This window comes from Euleptes europaea, chromosome 16 (assembly GCF_029931775.1).
Source record: "Euleptes europaea isolate rEulEur1 chromosome 16, rEulEur1.hap1, whole genome shotgun sequence".
In the NCBI taxonomy this organism is placed as follows: domain Eukaryota; kingdom Metazoa; phylum Chordata; class Lepidosauria; order Squamata; family Sphaerodactylidae; genus Euleptes; species Euleptes europaea.
In genome coordinates this window covers 54,882,085-54,898,734 of record NC_079327.1, presented here as the reverse complement: position 1 = coordinate 54,898,734, position 16,650 = coordinate 54,882,085, and the positions used below count along the sequence as shown (strand labels likewise).

The 16,650-nt window shown below is 41.2% G+C and overlaps 1 protein-coding gene across 1 annotated transcript in view; it reads left to right on the top strand.

Annotated features, from left to right (window-relative positions):
• Positions 1-6,819: 6,819 nt before the first annotated feature.
• The window catches only part of DMD (dystrophin), a 1,354,185-nt gene continuing 1,344,354 nt past the window's right edge, over positions 6,820-16,650 (top strand). Inside the window, exon 1 of the mRNA XM_056862020.1 lies at positions 6,820-7,089. Coding sequence (XP_056717998.1) covers positions 6,993-7,089 — 97 coding nt within the window. The 5' untranslated portion in view covers positions 6,820-6,992. The remainder of the gene's footprint in view (positions 7,090-16,650) is intronic.

Genomic DNA, 16,650 nt, shown 5'->3' with positions numbered 1-16,650 from the left:
GTTATTTGTCAGTGAGATCTCACATGCTATGATGTACTGGGTATAAATAGTTTATAGTCATATCCGAGTTAATAAATTGCAAAACAATTTCTATAAAAATATAGACTGTTTTTGTTCCCAAATTAAATTTGAAGTGTTGGCCTGATTTTGACAGCAATTTCCATAGTTATAGTTTGAAATGAAAAGAAACTATTGGCAGATTTCTCATCAGTCCATGTTTACTAAAAGACTTTTAATGTTCACTAATTATTTTATTTTATTTATGATCAGTATTTCTCCCACAGAGACATGATGGATATAAATGAAAGGTTTATTGATAATTGGCATATAGAATGAAAGTTATAAATCTGTTTCTAGTCCATTAAACTTCATGGCAATTATTTGGAAACAGTAAGAGACCTTAACATATATACCAAAAAAAGAAAGAAAGAAAGCGGCATGTAAAAATCGGCTGTTTACCTTCCAATCAGATGAGAAGTACCATACTTTCAATTTAATATAATAAAATAAATATATAATATAATAATACAATATAATAAAGTAAAACTTCAGATTAGGAAAAGTTTGTGTGAATTTTTCATAATCAGCAATACAGTCATTGATGTTAATGGATTTAGACTGAAGTAACTCTGCATAGGATTGCACTGTAAATTCTTCCAAGCTAAGAACTGATGTGCTTTTTACATAGACCAATTAGATAAAGCAGCTCACTCCATTATTATAATGAGCATTTGTTAATTTATTTTGGTTTGTTGTTCTTCTTTACAATATACTGCATCACAAACGTGATAACCTGATAACAGTTTTATTGAGGTATTGGGTACTCCTTGTGGAATATATGTGAATGTTGTATGGTCTGCTGTATTTTATGCACAGTTTTTATGCTGCTTATGGCTAATGGCTTGTTTTAAGGGCTTTTTTTACTGTGGTTTTTAATTGTAAACCACCTCAAGCAGGACTTTGAAAAGGTGGCATAGAAATATTTTAAATAAATAAATGAATAAATGCAAGAATGGCTTGATCATATTATCCTTCTCTATCTCAGCCCACCTCTTAGGGTAGGTAAAAGTCATTTATATCCCCCTTTTCATGCCTGTTTTCAGTCCCTTATTTTCTATTTCTAATACCTATCCTCCTTTCTTTTTCATATATCATTATTATCCTAGTCATTCATATATCATTATTATCCTGCCAAGATGGTGATCAGATGGCAAAGACACATGTGGTATCAATGTATATCACAACTCCATGAGTATGGCTACACAGGGAATTGTTTGTAAATGGGACCTTAGACCAATGAGAACAGATGACAGATCATACATTATCAAAGCATGAAATGTTCAAGTTAAAAATTATGGAAGTAGTAAAACAGGTCTGCCATCAAACTCACTAGGGTTGTGCATATCGATATACCCAAACTTGGCAATATTTGGGTCACAGTTTTACTCAATTCCAAAACCTGGGAATCTTCCCAAAGTCAAATAGGCAATTTTCGGGTTCAACTTTTTCGGGTTCAGCTATTCGTCTTTGCTCAGATGCATAGCTTTGTGCTTTCTCACATTTTTCTATTTTTTTTATTGACTTTTTTTGTTAGGACCCCATAATTGGACCCTTTTCAGATAGGGGTCATGTAATTGGAGCCAACTAGGTCTGACAAACCATTCAGTGGATTAATCTTGATAAAGAATAATGTTTTTTTAAAAATAGCGGGGTTCACTAAGTCCCGTCTGGAGGGATATATCCTCCAACTAAAAAGAACCGGCTTCAACAGCTACTCACACCACCAAACTTCTGAAGGAGACTCTCTCACCTGTGTGGATGAGCAGTCTCCTTCACAACAGCCCCTGTATTAATCCACACATTGAAACGCGCCATGGAGAGGTATTGGAAACGGAGGCAAATGCAACGCGAGTTAGGTGGGGCCCTCGACTGATAAGATCATGTCTGATTTCCTCGCCTCTGGTGCCTTGGATGAAATTTTACAGGGTTTTCTAACAGCAGAAGGCATAGATAGTTGTTTAGGGCAATATGAACAAATGATTAGCGCCATACAGTCAGTCATGAGTACCACTAACACTAATCCTAAGAGAGCCACCATTCCAAACACTGGTTTGACAAGGAGTGCCAAAGTCTTAAAAGAGCCCTTAGAGAGACATATGCTAGATATAGATGTAATTCTGAGGCAGTTTTGTTGGCAGACTTGAAAAACTTAAAATCACAATACAAGCTGCTCATTAAACACAAAAAGAGGGCAGCCACCGTCTTAGCCTGGGAACAGATTAGACAGGCGGCTAAACTCAAAAATTCCACCCTTTTCTGGCGCCTGATCTCAGCAGGTACAAAGCCCACCTCGCCACCTGATTGCACTATTTTACCAGTTACGTGGGGAAATTATTTTAAGGCCCTATAATGACCACAATGACAATCATGCTGAGAGCATTAGAAATCTTCCAGAATGGCCAGCGGTGGCGACCTCAGAGATAAGGAAGCTCATTGAATCCCTGAAACTAGGGAAAGCCCCAGGTATTGATCAGATCCCCACAGATTTACTGAAAAGGAATCTGGAATGGTGGGCCCCGGTGCTAGCATCCCTCTTCACTGCAATTGACAAAACTGGCTGAATTCCAAATGATTGGGGGGTGGCAATTATCGTCCCTATTTATAAAAAGGGTAACAGGGAAGACCCTTCCAACTACAGACCAATCAGCTTACTTAGTACCATAAGCAAGCTCTACACCAAGCATCTTCAGTGGAAACTTAGAGATTGGCTGGAACAAGGGAATTACCTAGCACAAGAGCAGGCGGGTTTCAGAGAAGGCTGCTCTACGGTAGATCATTGTGTGTTGCTAGACCATCTTATTGCAAAGTATGCGGCCAAATCTGCTGTCTCACTGTATGCAGCTTTTATTGATTTGAAATCGGCGTTTGACTCAATCCCAAGATCCATTCTCTGGGAAAAGCTAAGCGCGTCTACAATAGACAGACGGCTTCTGTTCCTGATTCGAGCCCTATATGAAAGAACCACAATACGGGTAAGATGTAACCATCAACGGCAGCTAACTGATCCCATTGTAACAAGGAAGGGGGTCAAACAGGGCTGCATACTAGCACCATTATTGTTCAATTTTTACATCAATGATATGGTAGCATGTTTAAACAAGCAAGAACTGCACCCCCCAAAACTGGTGGATAGGCACATTCCCCTGTTACTATATGCAGATGATGCCTTTCTTCTTTCTAGAACACCTATTGGCATCAGGAGGGCATTGCGCCTGCTTGCGATCTATTGGACTGACAATCAACTTGAGGTTAATTACTCAAAAACTAAAGTAATGGTCTTTGCCAATAAACCAAAACTGCACTCCTGGAGTCTGAATGGGATTAAGATAGAGCAGGTACACTGCTATAAATACCCGGGTGTGGTCTTTCAGGCTACATGATTAAGGAATTCTCACATAGCCCATGTCTCCGCCAATGCCCAAAAAAGTGCCGCAGCTATATTAAAAAATTTTTGGACAAAGGGAGGACGCTCGGTTACAGCTGCTGTTAAGTTATATAAAGCCAAAACCCTTTCCCAAATGCTATATGGGGGGCCGCTTATTAACACAGCAAATTACTCCAGGTTGGAGAAAATCCAATCCAAATTCCTGAGAGCTGTACTACAAGTCCCTCCCAGTGTCTCCAATGCTGCAATTCGAATGGAGACGGGAAGTAACGATTGAAGCAAGGATATGGATTGTCTCGATCTCCTATTGGCTCAAAATAGCTTCACGTCCCAAAGGACTTGTTAACTTAATTTTGTATGACACTTTTGTTTCCCCCTGGTTGAGAAATCTGATGAATAAACTAGGCTACTATGGTCTCTCACAACATCTGCTCCTATCAATGGACTATCCACAGGCCAGAGCCCTGATCAGGCAAAGAGTTCTAGACGTGGAAAGACAGCATGACCTAAGTAGAATCAAAAACATGTGCTACAATCGCAGCACTCTTACCAACGTGGTCCCGATGTCTTACCTTTCCCACTTAGATAGTCCAGACTACACGAGGGCCTTCACCCTGATGCGTTGTAACACACTCCCTTCAGCCGTCTTGGAAGGGAGATACAAAAAGATACCATATGCAGAACGATTATGCCCCTGCTCTGATGGGAGCACTGAGACCCTTGAGCACGTTGTGTTTGAATGCAAAATCTACAACAAGATACGAGAAGCCAGTCTTTCTGTATTATCTGTATTTGCAACAAAGTTTTGTTTTGCACTTGTCGATATTCAACCCATTGGATATGTTGGTAACAGTGGAGTAAAATATTTTTTAAAAAACAGAAACCCAATCAGAATGGCTACAAAAAGCTAAAGTTTACATAGTATTGATATTAAAAGGTAGTAAAGGTCCCCTGTGCAAGCACCAGGTCATTCCTGACCCATGAGGTGACGTCACATCCCAACATTTCCTAGGCAGACTTTGTTTATGGGATACAAGCTATCAGTTGCATTTATATGCAACATACTATCTGCATTAGAAACAGGGAAAGAACTAGGAATTCCTTAGTCTGCAAGTGCAATGTAGGGACTACAGCAAGTTTTGTTCCACCCATGTACAGTCTCTTCCCTTTATTGCCTCCACATCCCAGGAACTTCTCTCTGTGGAAAGGCAGCTTCATAATTCCCTATTAAGAAGGGATGACTAGTGGATCCCAATGGCTTTGGGAAGAAATAGTGGCCCTCAGTCCCATCTCCCCCTAGTGCATTTGTGTTGTGTGTTATAACCTTTGTGAAAGAACATCTGTTCTTATTTTCGGAATGTTTTAACAATCCAAATGCAGATACTAAGAAAATCCTTTTATGTATTCTAAATTTATGGTCCCTTCAAAACCAGTCTTCCTTTTATTGTCTCTTTTCGGCTCAGAAATGAATTGAACCAAAAACAAAAAGAAGCTTGACAGCATTTTTTTTTAGATAGCCACTTTATAGCTATGCACTTTGTAACTATATGATTGGGCTTCCTCTGTTTCTTGGAATGCAAAATCAGCTTATTGATATGTGCAGCTACAGACTAAGGAGCAAATGTAGTCATTCTACTTCTCACTTATTTACATAAAATCTCTAAAAGGGCATGTGGTTAAGAGCGGTGGTTTGGAGCAGTGGACTCTGATCTGGAGAACCGGTTAGATTCCCCACTCCTCCACATGAGCGGTGGAGGCTAATCTGGTGAACTGGATATGTTTCCCCACTCCTACACACGAAGCCAGCTGGGTGACCTTGGGCAAGTCACAGCTCTGTTTGAGCTCTCTCAGCCCCACCTACCTCACAGGGTGTCTGTTGTAAGGGGGGGAAGGGAAGGTGATTGTAAGCTGGTTTGAGTCTCCCTTAAGTGGTAGAGAAAGTCGGCATATAAAACCCAACTCTTCTTCTTTTTACTCCATGGTGCCAGATATATGGTATCAAGTAAATTCTGCATCATGTTTTATTAGCTGATTTGATTGTCTCTGCTAATTGTCATGTGTAAGAGACATGTGGGATCAGTCTTCAGCCAGAAGGAATAAGGTTGCTAAGATGGGGCTCCCTTTACATCCTGAGTAGGGTTTCTGGCCTCCAGGTGGGGCAGAGAGTTCTTCCCAAATTCCAACTGAATTCCAGACTGCAGAGACCTATTGCCCTGGAGGGAATTACAGTGTCAGAGGGTGGACTGTATGCCATCACATCCTTATAGTGCCCATTCTCAAACTCTGTCTCCACAGGCACCACCCCTAAATCTCTAGGAATTTCCCAAAATGGAGTCAACAACCCTAATCCTGATGACTTCTGGTATACCAGTTAGTTGATGGGGGGATAAAAAATGAAACCATCATTTCATCTCCTTTATGTGGACGTAATCTCTGTACTTCCTGCTTTTCTCTTTGATTTTTCTATGAAGACTTTGTTTTCCTCAATGTAGCCATATGCCTGCAAAAAGAAAAGAAAAAGCCTGCTCAGTACAACTGATGTCATGCTTTCTTTAAAAAAAAGTTATATGCATGTGCTATTTTATCCTTGTTAGTAAATATATATTTTTAAAAGGACTAAAAAAAAAAAAACCTTTTTGAAAATGCAGATGGCTCTTGGTATTGTTTAGGCAATATCTGTTCAGTGGCAGTGATGGGAAGGGGAGAAGAGGTTGTGTTAAATGAGCACTGCTGATATATCGCTTGTCAATTATTTCAGCGGTGCCTGGTGTCACTTTAAAGATAAAATGCTGCTAACAGAATCATGAAAGCTACTTTCTGCTTAAAATGCATAAATAACAGGTATGGGCAAGAAATCACCTGCAGGTATAAAAACTCTTTTAGCTCTGAATTGGCTGCTCTCTCATTAGAGAACTGTTCATTAGGATGCACAGATAGGAATGTCATTTTGCTGTGGATGTCATGTTGATAATGAAGCATGGCTGAGTGTGGATGTACCTGCAATACTGTGCTTCTGAAGTATTTTTTGAGCAAAGTTTCTGCTTAAGGATAATGTGTCTTGCTAGGAATCGGTACGTATTTAACTAAAGTGAGAATAATAGGAGAGAATCTGGGAGGGGGGAGAGGGAAGGAAAGCGAGACTAGAGAGGGAAATGCCCCTCCTCCCACCCAAACAATCTTGCTGGAGAAAAAGCTGCAAGCTTTAATAATCAGCCTTGGAAAGAACACAAATGCCAGGATTTAGAACAGATTTGCAGATGCACCACTCTCTGAGGCAGAGAGCAGTCTCATTAAATGCAGGATGCTGCTGTGTCTCATTGTGTGTTTGCACTAAGGTAGAGGTTTGCCAGACTGACGTATCAGATAAAGTCAGAGTGGTTACCACACCAGCAGTGTAGCAGCTGCATAATAAATGACGGAGAGAATCATGTTAGGCATGCCTACCTAACCTAACTTGAATCATGTGAAAGGGGAGCTATTGGAATTCAAATAGACTTTCTAGTTCCCAGCAGTCGACAGCAATAGAATGCTTTCAGGAAGATGACAGATGCAGGGGGAAGATGCTGTTTTACACTATCTTGATTTGTTACCGCAGCCAACTTATTGGCATGATGGAGTGACAAGAAAAGCAGCTGGCATGGAAGGTAGGATCATCAAAGCCTTTGCATTGCTGTGAATGTCATTAGAAACTGACCATGACAAAGCAGATGCCAGAATGAGCCTCTGTTGATGGTGGCCGAGGCTTTGTTGCTCAGGTCTTGAAACTCTCTGAAACCAGTGTTGCTTCTGCAAAATGGATTTCTGAATTGCATTTCTGTTTGCATTATGTGCTTGTGCATGCTTCTCACCTCAGGGAGAGTCTTGCCTAGAAAAGATTGTTATGAAAGGGTAAGGCTACTCAGTAAAGTGTTGTCTAAGACTGGAATGCCAGGCAAGGCATAGCTGACAACCCCCAACCCAAGAATATTCCAAATGGTTTAGCTGCAATGTCTTGCATGGCTACACTGGCATATTTAATGGGTTTAAGGAAAAGAAGCTGCCCGTATTGAACATGCTAAAGGAGCAAGTGTTAGTGCAGCTTTTGTTTTGTAGTTCCGGTACGATTTTCTTCTGAGTTCTTGCTATTTATTCACTTGTGTATTATCAGAAGGAAATGTATTCATCTCCTGCAGGGTCTTTCAGCAACTCCAGTATCTGTTTCAGCCACCAAACAGTGTCCACGTTTTGGCAACCTGATTTCTACCCAGCTGGGTCTATTGTTTCTCGCTTGATTACTGTTCTTCATTTGTCTGTATCGGCTTGTTTCAGATATAATTTTGAAAACTACCCGTGAGAAATGGCAGCAAATGCAAAATAATTTGAAGCGGGACTGTTTTATGTTTTTAAGATGGCATGCTTGTGATTGTGATGCTTAAATTTGTGTTACAGTCTGCAGGGGGCTTTTTAAAGTTGTTTGTACTGTTGTTTTAAAAGAACTTTAAAAGAAAAGAGCAATAAACTTGAGCTTCAGGTGAACTGTAACAAAGTTTCAGTTTATTTTGAAATCAGCTGCTTCCCAGTCCTATATGCTATTCCTTCTCAATTCTACCCCCTCCTTGAATCACAGTGTGCCACCTTTTAACCTGTGTCCATGGTACATAGGTGAAGGTTGGCCAACACAATGCCTATTCTGCCTATTCAATCCTTTGGAATATGGGCATGGAGTATGAACATGGAGTAGTGTCACTGGGGGCATGGGGGGGAGGTAGTTGTGAAATTCCTGCATTGTGCAGGGGGTTGGACTAGATGACCCTGGTGGACCCTTCCAACTCTATGATTCTATGGGTGATTGATTGAATTAGATGCCTTAAGTTTGGAAATGGAAGGTGCTGTGATTAAAAAGGATGAGTGATCTTTGGGCTCTGTAAATCACATTTCCTTCTTGAGAAACAATATGAAATAAACCCAGCATCCATAAGCATAAAAGTACGGTCATTTGGTGGGAAGGCTGCCCATTAGGTTATATCTTGAATTCTTGTCATCTGATCAGTGGACTTTCTTGTAATTGCTGTATGCTGTACACTGTTTCTTTATCTCTCTAAAATGAAAGAACTGATGGCTAATGAAATGTATAAATGGGATTTCAACAGTAACAGAGATACAACCTTTTAAGTCTGTTGAAGTCCGTTTCTTTTAGAAGGGTGTAACTCTGTGTAGGACTGCACTGTAATAGACTTCTGCATCCAAAACATAGAAGTGCAGTGGCCTAAGCCACGGTTCTACAAATGCAAATAAAACAAAACATGCTCTTTGATAACTTGACCATCTCAACTTTTTATTGAATTTAAAGTAAACCCTTTCAGACAGAAGGTTATTTGTTTCTTCTTCTTCCTTTCTTATCTACTGCTATACCATTTCAAATGTTCTTTGGGCAGGTTTCATTACCTCAACGGATTCAGCAATAATTTTCTGTATAATCTAAGTCTGTTCTGTTTTATTGAATTCATTTTCAGAAAGCATAAATTCTTCCTTGGAAGTTGTTTGAGATGCAAAAATGCACACTTACGGTTTTTGCCTTTGCAAAGATACAGAAGATTGTCAGCCTCTAGTTTAAAATAGTGACGTGGTATTTTGCTTAGATTTTGTCAAAAAGTGTGTGAACTTTGGACTGAATTATGACAACACTAGGTGGAGCTAGCAGTTGATTATGTAAAGAGCCCAGCATAAAAGGATGGGGTTAAGCTGCCTAATGTGCAAGCTGACTTCTCTAGCAATAATGGTAATAATTTTTCAAAAATCCCGTCAAGCTTGAAGTCAAACCTTCAAGTCGTGAAATGCTGGAGCTGCTGGGGTTTGCTTTTGCCTTAATGGAGGCTTTTCTAGTTAACACTCCAGTGTGTGCATTCATAGAAGGCTTCAAGGAAGCAAATGGGAATGAAGGCATCCAGATAAAAGGGTTTTATTCTAGTGTGTAATTTTATTCTCCTTTGTCCTCTGTCCTTTGTTTCCAATAATTATCATCCATTTCCCCTCATTTCCAACATATTGGGATATATTAGCATTTGGAATTATATTTTGTAACTGGGACTAAATAGGTCGTTACATTTAAAACATTTATTGAAAGCTGAATATAGATAGACATGCATGCATAGTGGACATACAATGCATGCAGTTTTATCCATATTCACCTTTCAATAGTTGTTTTTGGCAGAAAAGCCTAGAGAAGCAGACAGTCGATCCTGTGCTCAAGTCTTCTCAAAAGTAAGTCCCATTGAGTTAAATGGGACTTGCTCCTAAGAAACTTTGCATGGGACTTCAGGCTTAATGAGAAAGTAAAAACTGAAAGCCTGGAACATGATTTGTCTGCCCTTGTGTTTCACAATGCGTTGAAGATATTAATAGATTGACAGGCCTACTATCCATCACCTCTATCCATAACTACAGAGTGTAAGTCTGGGCATTGCCCTTGGGGTCCTTCTCTCCTATCCCAGCCTGGGCAGCCCTAGAATCCCTGGTTTGAGCCAGCCTCAGAATGGATACAGACCTTACAGACAAGGCTTCTCCATTCTTACAGCCCAGGGCTTCTGCCTGTCGCTCTTTCTGTGTCAGACTCCACTCTCCTCCCCAGCATGGCTCATTCTGCTGCCTTTCATCCCTATTTCCCCCTTCAGTCTCAGCCCCCACCCTTTTGCCCAGGTGCTTCCCTTTTCCCCTGCCCCTTTGTTAACCCATGGTTGTCTGAGCCTGGGTCTGGCTCTCCCTGTCCTCCCAGGGCTCTTCATAAGACCTCTCCCCACCTCTGCTGGCCTTCCCTCACTCCCTCCACTTGGGACCTTGCCTCCCAGGTGTAGGCATTCGGCAGCTTCTCCTCCCTGCTTGGCAGCCACTGCTTTTTCACTATGGATCCTTCTGTGATGGATTGAGATGGGAGGGGCAAGAGATGTTGTGGCAGTTATGGTGATGGAGAGGGACCCTGGCATCTCTCTGGGGTTGGGAAGAAGGTGCTCTTTCCCAGATAGAGAGTATCCTTTCCCAACTGAGAGGGAAACATACTAGCCCTTCAGTGTGTTAATACCATGTTTTCCCAAAAATAAGACATACCCATAAAATATGCCATAGCAGGATTTCTAAGCATTTGCGCAATATAAGCCATACCCCAAAAATAAGACATAGTGATAGGCGTGGCTATGCAGCGTACCAAGACTTCCCGCCAATTCGCTGTTCCCAGAGAGTTTCCTCGGCCTCCGACCACTCATCCTGTAGCCCGCCCGTTTCCCCCTGCCATGCCCATTCCCGGAACAGAAGTCATCCACAGTAAGACCCATTTTTGGGCTTTTCTCTATAATTTTTCTCCTGTGTGTGTGTGTGGGGGGGGGAAGCAGAGTCTGTGTGTGGGGGGGGAGGGAGCAGTTTCTGTGGGTGGGTGGGGGAAGCCAAAGGGGGCTTTCACCTGTTCTGTGGGGGGGGGGTGCCCTCTGAGTCTCTCTCTCCCTGGTTTGAGGGGGGGGGGCTTCAGTTGTGTGTCCTCAGGTTTTCCCTCATTCATAAGATCGGTTAGGTCTATTTTGATGCTTGCTCAAAACTGGTTTTCAAATTGTGACTTAAAGAATGCATTTGCCTGGTCCTGAGTCCGATGCAAAAGGGGAAATTCCACCCCTCCTGCTCCTTATGCATAGCTAGCTGCCTCTGTCCCTTTCCATGGTTTGCAAACTCCCAGGTATCAGGTGTTGCTTTGCATGGTTGCAAACGTGTTGCTTTGCATGGTTTGCATGGTTGCAAACATGTTGCTTTGCATGATTTGTATGGTTGCAAATGTGTTGCTTTGCATGGCTGCAAATGTGTTGCTTTGCATGGTTTGCAAACTTCTTCGCACCTGCCCCACCCTTGCTCCTCGCAGCTCAGCTGTTTGTCGGGGCTGGGAGCTTTGGGCGTGGGCGGCAAGCTCTGCTAAATGCAAACCCCCATTGTCAGAGATGCACATTAAGGAGGGGGGACACCTTTCGGGGCCCATATCTCAGCTCCCCTGACCCAATCTTTACAAAACTTGGTGGTTCTTGCAAGAAGGGTCCCCTCAAGCTACGCTGAAAGTTTGGGACCTCTATACCCAAAAATGCCCCCCCGGAGCCGCGGAAAGGCGCGATTTGTGTTTTTAATGGCTTTATTCGGCCGAATTTGGATGACTTAACTATCTTTGAATAAATGTAGATTGTTGTACCATATTTAATAAAAATAAGTCATCCCCTGAAAATAGTGTGTCTTCTTGAGGAAAAATAAATATAAGACAGTGTCTTATTTTCGGGGAAACACGGTCCCTCTTACCTGGAAAGTTTAGGGCTGAGCTCCCAAGACCTGGCATCCAGACTGGCTGAAGGCCCTGGAGCATATGTGGGATGGGGTCTGAAAGGTGAAGCTGTTCCTCTGTTTGAGGTGTGTTGGTTGTTGGGGTTTGGAGTGTGTGAGGATATCATAAAGGATATCACGGTGTAATTTCTCTGTGCCATATTCCAGTTTTAAATAGTTTCCTGGAGTCCTACTTGGCTCTTTAAAAGTACCAGAATAAGCATAGGAGTATACCCTCACAGGAATGTTTAGCATCCCAGAAGTCATGCTCCAAGGAATAATCAAACTCTGCTTTGCCCATAGGAAGTGGAAATCCCATATCAAGATATTCATGAAAACTATTTTTCAAATGTGGAAAGAGAGAATGAGAAGGGGAGGAACAAAATCTCACTAACTCCCAATTTAGATGCTAATCACTAGAGATTTTCTGTAAGAATAAAGAGGTGGTTAGATGCATGAGAATTTGCATATGAAGACCTACTTTATATGATGAAATTGTAATTGGCTTATTTTTCTGGTATGCTTGATTTTTAAAAAAAATGATTGCTTTCTTCAAGACTAAAAGAAAAAGGGATAAAAGGAACAAAAATGAGGCTAGAAACATGGTAACCTGGTGGCAAAGTCAATGGGAAGTCTAGGACTCTTGTGAGAAATCTATACGTATATATTCATACTTAGGTGTTCATTGTGCCTAGGTGATGATTTCAGATTGCCGTGACCATTTGAGAGTGTTTAGATTGAGCTTCTAAAATTTTTCACCACAGACATTCAGTGTCTAGGGAAAGATAACAAGGGAACCGAATCATTCCCCCACCATGCTCCAACACAAACATGATGTTTTACACATTATTCTTTGTTGCTTACCATGGCATCTTGATTTTTATTTATTTATTTAAAAACCAGGCAAACTTGCAAACTCCACCAAGGCGACACACTCATCTGCAGCATGTCTATATGCCATTTGGTAACCCTCCCACCCATAGTTTCAAAAACGGGGTCACTTACGTAAGGCAGAATTAACTTAATCCCATTGTTTCTTCAGACCACACAGCCATGTCTAATAGAAGATACTGTTTAAATGCTGTCAGGGGCAGTGTCTTCTGAATGAACATACATATGGATTTGTGTGTTAATATAAGGGCTAAGAGGGGTTGTAACAGAATAATAACTCATTCCAGGGATAGTACAAAAAGTGATCCCTAACTTTCTAGAGTTCCTCCCAGTGGACAGATCACAGAGCATACATGTGTACTGAAGAAACGATTCCAAAATGTAATCCATAGATACCTACTGCTAGCCTTTCTAGAGATCTTTTTGTCATGGACCTACTGTACAAAGTCCATCACTGATTCTTACTCTCCAATAGTATTCAGTATTGGTTCTTGTAGGTTATCCGGGCTGTGTAACCGTGGTCTTGGAATTTTCTTTCCTGACGTTTCGCCAGCAACTGTGGCAGGCATCTTCAGAGTAGTAACACTGAAGGACAGTGTCTCTCAGTGTCAAGGGTGTAGAAAGAGTAATATATAGTCAGAAAGGGGTTGGGTTTGAGCTGAGTATTGTCCTGCAAAAGTATTGTCCTGTAAGTATCAAGATAATGTGCTAATGAGGGTATGGTATGTTAATATGGAACCATTGTATCCTGAAGTGATCTGTTAATGTGTGTAATCCAAAACTAATCTGTATGGCTATTGTTGAATGTTGTCTTTGTCTGGAGGTTTTTCAGGGCAGGAAGCCAAGCCTTATTCATTCTTAAACTCTCCTCTTTTCTGTTAAAGTTGTGCTGATGTTTATGAATTTCAATGGCTTCTCTGTGCAATCTGACAAAATAGTTGGTAGAATTGTCCAGTCTTTCAGTGTCTTGGAATAAGACCCTGTGTCCTGTTTGTGTCAGTCCATGTTCAGCCACTGCTGATTTCTCAGGTTGGCCAAGTCTGCAGTATCTTTCATGTTCTTTTATCCTTGTTTGTATGCTGCGTTTTGTGGTCCCGATGTAAACTTCTCCACAGCTGCAAGGTATACGATATACTCCTGCAGAGGTGAGGGGGTCTCTTTTGTCTTTTGCTGATCGTAGCATTTGTTGTATTTTCTTGGTGGGTTTAAACACTGTTTGTAGGTTATGTTTTTTCAAAAGTTTCTCCATCCTATCAGTGACTCCTTTAATAAATGGCAAGAATACCTTTCCTATGGGAGACTGTTTTTCTTGAGTTTTCTGATTTTTGTTTGGTTCAATGGCCCTTCTGATTTCATTCTTGGAGTAGCCGTTTGCTAGCAGTGCGTGATTTAGATGGTTAGTTTCTTCCTTGAGAAACTGTGGTTCACAGATCCGTCTTGCACGGTCCATTAATGTTTTGATTATTCCTCTTTTCTGTCGGGGGTGGTGGTTGGAGTTTTTGTGTAAGTAGCGATCTGTGTGAGTTGGTTTCCGGTAGACCTTGTGACCTAACTGAAGGTTTGATTTACGGATGACAAGGGTATCAAGAAATGGGAGTTTACCCTCAATTTCCTTTTCCATGGTAAACTGAATGTTTGGATGGATATTATTAAGATGGTTTAGAAAGTCCATTAATTTTTCTTCACCATGGCTCCAAATGGTAAATGTATCATCTACGAACCTGAACCAGACTGTAGGTTTGTAAGGTGCTGATTCTAATGCTGTCTTTTCAAAATATTCCATGTAAAAGTTTGCTATTACTGGACTGAGTGGACTTCCCATAGCTACTCCATCAATCTGTTCATAAAATTCTTGATCCCATAGGAAATAACTTGTTGTCAAACAATGGTGAAATAAGGCTGTTATATCTTCTGGAAAAATCTGGTTAATCAATGAGATTGTGTCTTTAACTGGAACCTTGGTAAAGAGGGATACAACATCAAAACTGATTAATATATCCTTTGGATTGAGTCTTAACGGACTGATTTTGTTGATGAAGTGAGTTGAATCTTTGATGTAAGAAGTGGTTTTTCCAATGTGGTCCTGTAGGAGGGTGGTCAAATATTTAGCTAATTCATATGTTGGGGAACCAATGGCACTCACGATGGGTCGGAGTGGAACGGAATCCTTATGAATTTTAGGTAGTCCATATAATCGTGGTGGTTGTGCTTCAGTCTTGCATAGTTTTCTGTGTGTGTCGGGATGAAGAGTGGAATTCTTGATCAGAATGCTAGTTTTCCTGGTAATTTTGCAAGTTGGATCTCGTTTTAGTTTTTTGTATGTGGCAGGGTCCAGAAGTTCCTCAATCTTCTTTTTGTATTCTTCCGTAAATTGTATTCTTCCCTTGTCATCCGTAAATCAAACCTTCAGTTAGGTCACAAGGTCTACCGGAAACCAACTCACACAGATCGCTACTTACACAAAAACTCCAACCACCACCCCCGACAGAAAAGAGGAATAATCAAAACATTAATGGACCGTGCAAGACGGATCTGTGAACCACAGTTTCTCAAGGAAGAAACTAACCATCTAAATCACGCACTGCTAGCAAACGGCTACTCCAAGAATGAAATCAGAAGGGCCATTGAACCAAACAAAAATCAGAAAACTCAAGAAAAACAGTCTCCCATAGGAAAGGTATTCTTGCCATTTATTAAAGGAGTCACTGATAGGATGGAGAAACTTTTGAAAAAACATAACCTACAAACAGTGTTTAAACCCACCAAGAAAATACAACAAATGCTACGATCAGCAAAAGACAAAAGAGACCCCCTCACCTCTGCAGGAGTATATCGTATACCTTGCAGCTGTGGAGAAGTTTACATCGGGACCACAAAACGCAGCATACAAACAAGGATAAAAGAACATGAAAGATACTGCAGACTTGGCCAACCTGAGAAATCAGCAGTGGCTGAACATGGACTGACACAAACAGGACACAGGGTCTTATTCCAAGACACTGAAAGACTGGACAATTCTACCAACTATTTTGTCAGATTGCACAGAGAAGCCATTGAAATTCACAAACATCAGCACAACTTTAACAGAAAAGAGGAGAGTTTAAGAATGAATAAGGCTTGGCTTCCTGCCCTGAAACACCTCCAGACAAAGACAACATTCAACAATAGCCATACAGATTAGTTTTGGATTACACACATTAACAGATCACTTCAGGATACAATGGTTCCATATTAACATACCATACCCTCATTAGCACATTATCTTGATACTTACAGGACAATACTTTTGCAGGACAATACTCAGCTCAAACCCAACCCCTTTCTGACTATATATTACTCTTTCTACACCCTTGACACTGAGAGACACTGTCCTTCAGTGTTACTACTCTGAAGATGCCTGCCACAGTTGCTGGCGAAACGTCAGGAAAGAAAATTCCAAGACCACGGTTACACAGCCCGGATAACCTACAAGAACCAATGAACTCTGACCGTGAAAGCCTTCGACAGTATTCAGTATTCTTTTGCAGAACAACTAATTCATGAAGTAATATTTTATTTTATTTGGGATTTACACATTGCTTTTCTTTTTCTCTCACAGCAGCTTGCAAAATAATACAAGACAAACTAACAGGAAAACGTGTATATAGAACGCTGGTGCTGGTTTCAGCATTTCAGCTCACTGCGGACCCCAGGTTACGAGGTGATGAGCTACAGCAGCTGGGGTCCCCAACCTTTTTGATCCTGTGGGCACATTTAGAATTCTTACACAGCATTGTGGGCACTGTAACAAAATGGCTGCTGCAGGAGGCAGAAGCAGCCACAAAAAGATTGCCATACTTAACTTCAGTAACACAGTGCACATCCTTGTGCTGTGGTGGCAGCAATATATATTTTTAAAAATTGCACAGCCAATCAGAAGCTTTGCTGGGCAAAAGCCCTACCTCCCCCCCATACACACTTCCTAAATACACTTGATGGGCACCTGAAAAGGTGTG